The 12,371-nt window shown below is 33.1% G+C and overlaps 1 protein-coding gene across 1 annotated transcript; it reads left to right on the top strand.

Moving 5' to 3' along the window:
• Positions 1 to 3,594: 3,594 nt before the first annotated feature.
• Positions 3,595 to 10,504, top strand: LOC100241603 (zinc finger CCCH domain-containing protein 49). Its single transcript, XM_002280861.4, has 4 exons — positions 3,595 to 3,830; positions 4,653 to 4,922; positions 5,026 to 5,249; positions 9,534 to 10,504. Exons 1-4 carry the CDS (start codon positions 3,726 to 3,728, stop codon positions 10,357 to 10,359), a joined length of 1,425 nt encoding a protein of 474 aa, XP_002280897.1. The 5' UTR covers positions 3,595 to 3,725; the 3' UTR covers positions 10,360 to 10,504.
• The last annotated feature ends 1,867 nt before the right edge of the window (positions 10,505 to 12,371 follow it).

Raw genomic sequence — 12,371 nt, forward strand, 5'->3', positions numbered from 1 at the left:
ACTTTGTAATTGGCATGCGGGAAAATGGGTTTTGGGGCAGACTACAAAATGATTTTTGAAGCAGAGAATAAAGGAAGAAAACGGGCTGGGGAAATGGGTTCATCCTACGTGTTAAAAACTGCCACAGAATTGGAATTATTTTCCAATCTATGGTATTTTAAAAATTATTTTTTCCAATTGCTGTATATTTATCAAGAATCTAAGATGTGTTCTATGATTGGTGAGTGTACGGTCATTTGGCCCATGTGAGACAAAATTGCGGTTCCTTAGTGATTAAGAAATTGCCACTCAGTTTATTTTTTGGAAGCCAAAAACTATATATACTCCACCTCATGTGTATTTTCTAAGTTAATTACCTTACTAATCATATTTGATTACTTTTAAATTTTTTTTAATTCATTTCAACATCTTGAATTTTCAATTTGCTTATCCTTGTTAATGACATTTTACTACATGCATCATGGGTTCTAAAAACCTCTTTGAAAATAGATTTTCATTTTATTTTTGTGTACTTTTAAGAGTTATTAAAAATAGTAATAGACATGGTCAGCAATGGCATAAAAGACTATTAAAACATGAAAATTAAAATTGTGAAAAAAAAAATATTTGAAAGGAGCAAACATTGGGGTAGGAAATAACTTATTCATCTCTTGCATTCGAGGAAGTTAAATTGGTCGAATATGTCTAAGTGCACTTAATTAATATAACATTGATTCACCGAATACCAATAAAGAATACCCAATTAAGGCCCTAAAGTGGGTCACTTCGTCGCAAAGTCGGTTTAATTATAGGTGTCTACCTAGGTGGCAGTAATGATGTGTCATATCGTAAAGAAAGGTGAGTTATGTTGCACTTATCTTCATGATAACATCAAATGACAAAATCTACTTGGCATGTTCAACGACAACACCTCTAAACTCATTAGTTAATACGATGTCAAGGTATACAAATGATCGACATTCAATAATGACTCAATTTCCTCTTATAAAAGTTATGAGTTGCTCTATCATATATATATTAAATTAGGGATTAGAATGTCAAAATAATGGGATACTTAACAAGCCGTTACCTAGCCACTTGTTGCTCAAATAGAGTAATGAATTGCAAAAAAACATATGTTTTAAAAAGACTACTCTACACTTATTGGATACATACAAAAAAAAAAAAAAGTGTTTTTTTAGAAGTTTATTGACCAACTCAATCACGAGAGGAATCCCCAAGGGATACTTGAAATTTTCTCACTTGTAGATGACTTGAGTTATCCACCTTATTCCACCATTACCAAGCCATAATGGATATAAGCAATTATAAGATTATTATAAATCATTGTGTATATTCTTTAGTGTACTTTCAATTTTTATATTATTATGTTTTTGTAATTTACATTATTTTCATACACATCGGCTTATAAGATATTTACATCATGATCGGATATTAGAATGGTTAACAAACATTAAATACAACAAAAAAATAATAATAATATTCAATCATTACTTATCATGCAAGCGGTAGAAAAATCTGCCACTCAATTTATCCTATTTGTTTATATTGTAGGTGTATGTCTACGTATTTGATGACATCAAAGGGTGAAATAGTTATATACCATCTGCATCACTTTTGCTTCATCCTTTCCTTTTCCTTTTTTAATCATGAAATTGTCTAAGAAAAAAAATATATTGGGTTGCATGGTTAGTACTCATGACTGCTCGATAGTCATGGGCCATGTTGCCAAATTTATTAGTTTGTTTTTTGATCTCTTTTGTTTTGTTTTAATTTAATTTTGAAATATGAGAAGCGATATGAGATTATAAATCGGTATGAAAGAAAAAAAAGAAACAAGCTCATTGAGAGAAAAGGAAAATGAATCGAGAATATAGTTTTGGACATAATAAAAGAAAAATGGCGAAGGGGATAATATAGTATTTGGCATACCTATTTTATTTTTTACTTTCTATTTTTCTCCCTTAGATGGGATGTATGTGTGTTCAAATGGGAATACATCTACAACTCCCTATACCCTCCGGAGCCAAAAAAGTTGAGAACTCATTGAGTTCAAGGATACGTTGGTGTCAAAAAAAGGGTTATGGTTTTTGAAAATAAAAACTATTTAAAGTTTGTTGGGTTATATAATTTAAAAACAGTTTTTTATTTTTAAAAATAAAAAACTGTTTTTAAAAGTTTTTAACATTGTTTGGTCTTTATTTTCTCTGAAAACAAAATTTAAAAACAAAAGAAATACAAAACTATATTTAAAAAATATATAAGAGCTGTTTTCATCAAAATTTTAAAATAAAAGGAAAAATATGAGTCTATTTGGTTATGCTATCTAAACCTGTTTAAAAAAATTGTTTTAAAGTTAAATAATAAAAAACAATTTTTTAAAAAATAAGTTTTTGAAAACAAGGTCAAACAATTCTTGTTTTTTTTTTTTTAAAAAAAAGTGTGTATTGGATATAAAAGTTAGGGAAAATAGAAATTTAATTCAAAACACTAATTATAATATTAATATTATAAAAAAATCCATTAAAAGTTCATTTGATAGTATTTTTAAAAAACAGTTTCAATTTAAAAGGTATTTTCGAAGAAAAATTGAAGGTGTTTGTTTTTTTAGTTTTTTGTTAAAAATAATTTGCTTTTAAATTTTATGTTGTTTATTTTTTTATTTTGTCATTATTTATTATAAAGAAAAAACTAAAATATTTGATAAAATATTGATTTTTCTTTACTTTTTAATATTTAATAAAAATAAAATATTAATAAAACAAACAATATAATACTTAATACTATTAAATATTATTTAATTTTAAGTTCTACTTAAATTTAACACCACCTATTGACAAAATTTAAAAAATGTTTTTAAAAATTTTTAAAATCACTTATAATATTTTCTATAAAATTATTTGATAGGTGATTCTCCTACATTTATTTTTAGAACAAATGCTCTCACTAAAAAGCATTTTGTAAAATACTCTCAAATCAAATATGCATCGATTTTTTTTTTTTACCTTTTTCTAAGAAGTAATAGTTTTTTAACTCCATCCTAGGTGATATTTTTTAACCAAAATCACTCTTTAATGAGAAATTTTTAACTTAGTTGAAGTTAGAACTTAAAATTTAGATGGTAAGAAAACTCTTTTATTATGACATTTTTCCATTTTAAGATGCATCGATGTATATTCCCATTAGAGTTTTGAGTTAAAACAACGATTTTATGATAATAAATAAATAAATTTAACTATTTTATCAAACTTATGTTTAAAATAATTATTTTATTGTCACATATGAGATATATATTTAAAAAATAATTTATATTGAAACCCCGATTGTCAATCAGATTTCAGTTAAAAAATAAACCTTTAATTGTCGATTACGGCTTTATATATATTTTTTTGTATGAAATCTTAATTATAAATTAAGAATTTATTTTTGAATCGGAGGTTCAATTATCAAGCTTCATCGATGGAGACAAATATAAATTTTGAAAAAGACCTGTAAGGTAAATTTTTGAGGTGACACGTCACCGCTTGACGGCCCAATTGATACTGGAGAAATATTGAATAAAAGAAAAGGGAGTGCCATTACTATAAATGCGGGAACCATTAGGGACTACACGATAAAACCATACTTGAACCAAATCATTCTAGCGTCCACCCGATTCATTCACGAATCCAAAACCCTATATTTGACGGAGCGAGACCAAAAGGCTTAGGGCAGAAGCAGAGAAGATGGCTCATAGGCTGCTGAGAGATCTCGAAGCAGATGGATGGGAGCGCTCAGACTTCCCAATCATATGCGAATCGTGCCTCGGCGACAACCCATACGTTCGAATGGTAAGTTTTTTTTCGATATCCAGGAACCCTAAATTCTAAAAATTCAAGAAGCCAAGCTCTAAATTGTCAAGTTCTCTGCATAGAAGAATCCTTTAATTTTCAGTGTTTCGAACGGCTATGCGATGCGTGAGATATTCCTATCTTACCGACTTATTCAGATTCATACTCGTACATTGAAAAGTGAAGTCCTGGTGTTTGGATTTTTTTTCCCTTGAAATTTGATGCCAAAATGACATTTTTTCTTCAAAAGGGAAGAGCCGATGATTTAGGGCATCGATTTGTGCTGTAAAAATTATGGCGTCTTATTTGTATTTTAAAAGTCTTACCTCAGAAAAAAAAAAAAAAGGCGTTGCATCTAAAATTTCTTTCACAGAAGCATCATTCTATTTGTAGTGTTTAGCTTGTGTGGAGTTTGAGATTGTCAAATCTCGTTGATTTATTTAGACACATAAGACTACAAAAAGGGGAAACCCTGGTTTAAGTCATTTATTTATTTATTTTTAAAAAATGTGATTTGCAAGTGGTTCTTGCTGATGATTTTGAACATCATCTTGTGCTGTAGTGATCCATAGTTTTTTACTCTGGTGTGATAGAAACTAGAAAAGTATGTGAAGTAACACGAAGAATTTAGATATGGGAATGGGTGAAAGTGTCGAGGAAAACGTGTCAAAGAGTTTTGTTACATTTATACGATAGTAGTATAATTTTCATGCTTCTTTTAGTTATTTTCTGCAAAAAGGGGATTGATTCAGTGTAGAAATAGTGAAATTAGTAATTTGTTTTTTCGAAGTGTATTGATATTTTTAATATGGCTTAATGCAGACAAAGGCGGATTATGATAAGGAGTGTAAAATTTGTACACGACCCTTCACAGTTTTTAGGTGGAGGCCAGGCCGTGATGCAAGATTTAAAAAAACTGAGGTTTGCCAGACATGCAGTAAGTTAAAAAATGTTTGTCAAGTTTGTCTTCTCGATCTCGAATATGGCTTGCCAGTTCAGGTTCGAGACACTGCTCTTTCAATCAATTCCAATGATGCCATTCCAAAGAGTGATGTGAATAGGGAATACTTCGCAGAAGAGCATGACCGTAGAGTATGGTTGCAATTTTTTCATATTCTCTACTTATCTCTCTTGGCAATTTCATCTTCCTTTTGGGCTGTTATGCTAATTTAATATCAATTTTTGCTGTATGCAGGCAAGAGCTGGTATAGATTATGAATCTTCATTTGGAAAAGTACGCCCAAATGATACTATTTTGAAGCTCCAGAGAACGACACCATATTACAAGAGGAACCGAGCACATGTTTGCAGTTTCTATGTTCGGGGTGAATGCACAAGAGGTGCTGAGTGCCCCTATAGACATGAGATGCCCATTACTGGGGAGTTATCACAGCAGAATATAAAAGACCGTTACTATGGGTATGTGCAATGGTTGATGGTTTCTTTTATGATAAGGCATAGCTAAGCCAAATACTACATGATCCTATTCTTTGGCTTCACATTCAGTTATATCTTAACTATCATGAATGTTTGTGTTTTATGGATGCACACAAACACAAATTTGGTTTCTTCACACACACTGTCACAACGATCCATTTGATGAATTTGCCTTGTCCTGTTTGATTCTTTTTGTTGGATTATGTTGATTATGAAGGATTTAGCTCCCTTGTTCCCATCCATCGGATAGAAGTGTAAGGCATAAAGTGTTAAATGTTAAAGCCAAGCAACATTGTAAGCTTACCCATCAGTGGAGTGTGCATATTTTTTTCTATCATATTTTGATAAACAAGGATGATTGGTCACACATAGCACCCCACTTTCCTTTCTCTCTCTCAGGAAAAAGGCAGAGTAGACAGAGAAATTATTATACTTTTATGTTGACCTCACAACCTGACATGAAACAGCTAGAATAAGGATGCCGTTGGTCCAGAAATCTATTACCTTCATAGATTTTTCAACTTCATGAGCAGTTCATTATGAGGGGATTAAGGATTCAGGGTATAGAGGAAAACCAGGATTAAAATGCCACTTTAAATACTTAAGCTTTTTATTTGTTGTTGCCTTGTTGGTTTGGAGAGAACACAAGCATATCTAAGGCAACCCTGAGTAGTATCACCAATATTTTTTTGTTGGTGATGGTTCAAACGATAATTTTATAGGTTCTTGATGTCTTTGAATTTCAAGTAATTAAGAAATTTCTAGTACTTGAGTTTGGTGGTATTTGATTGGCTGTCCTTGGATTCATGTTGTATGTAGTTGGGATACATTGTGCGTCAAGTGGACTTGTGCACAATTAAAACAAAAGTCTTCTTGGTGATCTCTATCATTATTTAACACTGAAAACTTGCCATAGCACATTGGATGACAAAATTTGAGAACTTTAATAAAGGAGATGAAACCCTTTTTTTAGGCAGCCTCCGCCGTTGATGATATTATTTACTGTATTTTCTTGCAAACTTCATTTTTTTTTTATAGGAAACCACGCATGAATATATTGAAAAGATAAAATAGTACATAAGGAGGATGAGAAGTCCTTCCGCCAGAATTAAAACTAAACAACACAAGAAAATAACATGACATTACACCGTCTCATTGGAACTACACATTGCTAGCCAATCTAGTTGTAAAATGTTAAGGGGAATGCCCTTAAAACCTACTGAGCAAAAAGCCCAAAACGAAGCGATGAAATGAATGGAGTCCAAAAGATTCTCTGAATTCCTAGCTTTGTCCTCAAATATCCTAGCATTTCTTTCCTGCCACACAACCCAAATTAAAGTTATGCACGCATTTTGCCACAAAACCAACCCTCTCTTGGACTTGCCAAAACCTTTATAATTGATGAACATCATGTCTGAAATGCTTTTTGGAGGGACCTAATCCATCTTGGCTAGCTGGAATAGTCTGTGCCACAACCTCAATGTCACAGAACAATGAAGGAATAGGTGATCTGCTGATTCTCCTTGCCCCATACACAACTTACAAATGTTAGGGCTAAGAGCTTTGTGGGATCTCCTCAATTATAGCAAGTCATTGATATTTACCTTCTTGTGTGCCACAAGCCAGACAAAGACCTTAACTTTGAAGGGAACTTGAGATTTCCATACAAACTTAGAAGGGAACAAAGGAGATGAATTAGACATTTGGGACAAGGCTGTAAAAAAGGATTTGACTGTAAATAGTCCTGAAGACAATAAGGACCAAGATCTCGCATTTGAAGCGGAGGTGGATAAATTCATACAATTAATAGAGCGTATGAGGCGTTCTAGATCTTCTATCTCATAATTGGTTGGATTACGACGAAAATTAAAGTTCCATGAGAAAGGGCGAGCCAAACCAAGAATTGAATATATGGGAAAACTTTTATCCATTACTACTCGAAATAGTCTTGGATATTGGTCTTTGAAGATTTGGTCCCCCCACCATAAATCTTCCCAAAAGCGAATTCTTTCCCTGTTTCCTATAACCAACCGAGTATACTTGGAAAAATCCTGAAAGACTTGTGCAATGGTCTTCCAAGGACAACGATGTGACCACCTGACTAAAGTGTTGGCATCCCAACCATTTGAGTGTGTCCCGTATATGCTAAGAATAACCTGATGCCATAGAGCTGTACTCTCCCTAGGATACCTCCACAACCATTTCCCTAAAAGAGCGTGATTCCTTAAAGGAATCTTCCCAATCCCCAAACCCCCTTTTACCCTCGGCTTACACACAACATCCCAACTAACAAGATGATCTCTTTTGCCTTCCCCAACCCCTGACCAAAGAAAGTTCCTTTGCATCCTCTCAACTTTTGCAGCCACTGAAGCAGGAATCTTAAATAGAGAAAGAAAGTAGCTAGGGATATGGGATAGACATGAGTGTAGGAGAGTCATCCTACTGCCGAAAGATAAGTAAGCCTTTTGCCACCCGTCTAATCTCCTAGAGATTCTCTCAATCACTGGGTCCCAGAATCCACAAGCAGTTGGATTCCCTCCCAAAGGAAGACCCAGATAAAGTATAGGCTAATCTGAAGCCTTGCAGTCAAGCAACAATGCTAACCTAGAAAGATGATTCTGATCAAGGTTGATACCAAAAAGATTACTCTTTTCAAGATTGACAAGCCTAGAAACTTGACCAAACACTAACAATAAACTCTTAAGAGTTTGCAATTCTTCCTCACTAGAGCTAGCAAAGAGGATGGTATCGTCTGCGAATTGCAGATGGGACACCCTACACCTATTTCTACTTACCCTGAAGCCCTCCAGCAAACTTCTTTCTTTAGCTTTCAACAACATTCTACTCAACACATCTGCAACAATAGTGAACAGGAAAGGGGATAAAGGGTCACCTTGCCTTAAACCTCTAGATGCCTTGACCCACCCTTTAGCATTACCATTCACTAGAATAGCATAAGAGACCACCCTTTAGCATTACCATTCACTAGAATAGCATAAGAGACCGACGACAGACAACCTCTCATCCATTTCCTCCATTTAGGACTAAATCCCTTCTTCTCCAACACATGATCCAAAAAATCCCATTTAACATGGTCATAAGCCTTTTCGAAGTCTATCTTGAATACAACTCCTTCCTCCCCTGATCGCCTTTTCTCATCCACAATCTTATTGGCTATAAGAACTGCATCCAGAATTTGTCTCTCTTTAACAAAAGCACCTTGAGTGGAGTGGATGGTCTCCTGTGGTACTCCTCTTAGACGCCATGACAAGACTTTTGCTATTACCTTATAGAGATAAGTGATCAGGCTAATAGGTCTAAAATTCGAGATCTTCTTTGACTGACTCTTTTTGGGCAAAAGAACTATTATGAAGGATGCATTGGTGTTTTGATTAATAATCCCGCTATTGTGAAACTCTGCAAACACCCTCACTAAATCATCCTTGATCATATCCCAACAATCCTGAAACACTGCTATGGTGAAACCATCTTGCCCTGACGCCTTATCCCTATCTAACTGAAAGATGGCATTATAGATCTCTACTTCGGAGAAAGGGAGAAGGGGGTGGGTTGTTGGGGGCTGGGGTTTGGTGGTGGTGGTGGTGGTGTTAGGAATGTGCTTCATACTTTTTCATTTGCTTCTAGTAAAATTTATTAAATGAAAATTGTCTTATTTTATTTCTCGTCTGTTCATATCCGCACTTTTGGATGGGTGTTTTCATTTGCCATTCACTATTGTTTAGACTTTTCTTTTCCCCGCGTGCACACGCATTTGTCAATATACTGGACATTTATTAACCAGGGTGAGCTTATAGGGTGCACTTGTAGGACCGAATTTGTAGCTAATGGAAGGGTAAAATTAACACTGGCATCTTATATTGCATTAACAATCTGAATCTGGTATCCTTTTTCTAAGTTTGGTCTATTACTTCAAGGGATGCACTTGAGTGGATAGGAAATGAAATTTCAAACTTGTTAGCTGCCTACTTTTAGATGTTACTCTTGCTTCAACTTCTCGTGGCTATAATTTCCTGATAGGTATGTAATCAATCGCCTTTAAATAACTACTGGGTTTAACACACCTCCTTTATGCAGCTGCACACATATATGACTATTTGATGACATTCATATGTTTGATGCAAGAATCCTACAAGTCGTGATATATATTTTGATTTTGGTTCATATGTGTGATGCATGGATCTTACTGATCTTGATATTTGTGTCTGATTTTTCTTACTAGTTATTGATTTATTTTAATTTTTACAGAGTGAATGATCCAGTGGCATTAAAGCTACTTAACAAGGCTGGTGAAATGCCCTCATTGGAACCTCCTGAGGATGAGAGTATTAAAACTCTCTATGTGGGTGGACTTGATGCTAGAGTCACCGAGCAGGACCTAAGGGACCACTTTTATGCCCATGGTGAAATAGAATCAGTAAGAATGGTGCTCCAACGAGCATGTGCCTTCGTAACGTACACAACCAGGGAAGGTGCTGAGAAGGCAGCAGAAGAGCTTTCAAACAAACTGGTCATAAAAGGGTTGAGGCTGAAATTAATGTGGGGTAGACCACAGGCACCAAAACCTGAAGGAGAAAGCTCTGAAGAAGCAAGGCAGCAGGCAGCACTGGCTCATGGCGGGATGTTGCCAAGGGCTGTTATCTCCCAGCAGCAGAACCAGGTAATTCAACCCCCAGGCACTCAGGACCAACCTCCACCACCCATGCACTACTTCAACATTCCGCCTCCACCACAGCAGGAGAGGACCTTCTATCCATCGATGGATCCTCAAAGAATGGGTGCTCTTGTTCCCTCCCAGGAGGGGGCTCCTAGTGGGTCTGCAGGGCCAAGCGAGAACAAAGCTGGTTCAGACAAGCAGCAACAGGGGCAGCATTATGCTTACCCGGCCATGCCTCCACCACAAGGTCAATTTCACCAGCAGTTTTATCCACCATACGGCTATATGCCACCCCCTCCACCTTACCAGCAGTACCCTCCGCCATACCCCTCTGCAATGCCACCACCACCTCCTCCGCCACCACAGGCATCCCAACAGTTTCAACATTCTGCTCCACCAGGGCCATCCCAGCAGTGAAAATGCTCATATTTTTGTTTTACATGCTGGTTACTCTTATGTACTTGTTCGGTAAACTCATAACTAGCCTTGTAATTTGGATTTGAAAATTTTCTTATTCAACCTCTTGGCTTAAATCTTTTATGTGATACCTCCATTTGTGTCACACAATGGCCTCTTATTTTATTTTTTTTCCCATTGTGTGTATTTCCATTTCTTAGTTCTGAGTCTGTAGACCCGGGCTCTCAGCTTCTCAGCTTCTCAGCTTTTCTCGGCCCTGAGAGTTTACAGGCGATTGATGTCTTACGGACCATAATTGCTTGATACCTTCTTAGCGAATTGATTCAGGGCAAGATTGTCAAGATTGACATAATAAGCAGAACATCTTTTGGAGGTGCGAAATTATTTCGATATATTTTCTATCTTTTTATTCTCCATTGAAACCACAATTTACCCTTTTTTTTCAACTCTTGTTTTGGTTTTGGGTAAAGCACATTTGACTATGCAATGGATATGCTCAAGGTGGCATCATAATTGGGCAGATCAACAAAGGCATCATAATTGCGCACATCCACATATGCCTGTCAGTCCGGTATCTTATCTCCAAAGTGAACCGTCCATAAAACATCACATAATAATTTAATAATTTTTAAAAATTATTGTCAAAAATAACTTTTTGGAAATGTTTCCGAAAACACCTTCCAAACAAATCTCCATAATTGTTTTTAACAACAGTTTTGCTTTCCGGTCCAAAGACTATTTTTTAGTTCTTAGAAATAAAATTTTCAGTTGTTTTTTCTTGTTTTTAACGATTATTTTTAAAAATAATTATATAAATATGAAAAATTATTAATAATATGAGATGATTGTGTTTTGAACCTAATTAGACCCAAAAATTAAGTTTTGATCCATATAAGTTCACCATGTAAGATCAAAACCTAGAGAAAACGTGAAAATTAAGAAGAAGGATATGAATTTTTTATCTTTCTAAAAATGACTTTTATGGACTATGAAAAAAAGAGTAGAAAAATATTAATTTAAATTTTATTCATTTTATAAACCTCAATAAAATTTAATTTAATTTAGTGATTTAAAAAAAAAAACATCATTTTCCAAAAAAAATAAAAATAAATTATTATTATTATTATTTAAAAATCAAACATCTTAAAAAGTATATATATTTAAAATTATGCATGTAAAAAATAACTAAAAACATGTCAAAATTATTCTTTTAAATGATATATTTTTAGAATATATTTTTTTAAAAATTAGTTTTCTAAAAATAATAAATTTTTAGAATAATTATTAAAAAAAAATTAAGATAAAAAAGTTTATTTGTAATAGAAAATATTTAAAATAGTTTTGAAAGGTATATAAATCTTTTTATATTTTATATCATTTCCCTCGATTATGCAATTTTTATGAGTCAAATCTTAATTTTTGGGTCCAAGTAGGTCCAAAATGTAATTATCCATAATAATATTAAGGTTTGTTTGATAATCATTTTTTAAAATAATTTTAAAAACATTTATTAAAAATAATTTTTGAATTATTTTATGATGTTATAAAATAAAAGTTTGTTTGAAAATTTAAAATATTTTTAACATATTTTTTATATTTTTAAAATAACTTTTATATCTAATAATTTATTTTTAATTATTTTCACATATTTATATAATTATTTTTTAAACCAGATCTTAAAAAACAATTTAAAATATTTTGAAAAAACACTATATTATTTAATAAATCAAAACATTTTTTTTTCTAATTGAATGTATTTTTTTATTTTATCTATTTTAAAAAACAAAAATTTATTTTTTAAGACGGTCACCAAACATGTCTTTAGGTTCTAAACAAATTTAAACATGTTCAATAGTATAAAAATAAAAATATAATGTTTTAAGATAATATATTTTAGTTATTATTTGATGTTGTTTTAAAAAATAATTATAAGGAGAATAATTAAAAAATAATTTATTTTATATAAAAATTATTTTTAAAATGTTAGAAACATTTTAGGTTACAAATAAGCA

This window comes from Vitis vinifera, chromosome 6 (assembly GCF_030704535.1).
Source record: "Vitis vinifera cultivar Pinot Noir 40024 chromosome 6, ASM3070453v1".
In the NCBI taxonomy this organism is placed as follows: domain Eukaryota; kingdom Viridiplantae; phylum Streptophyta; class Magnoliopsida; order Vitales; family Vitaceae; genus Vitis; species Vitis vinifera.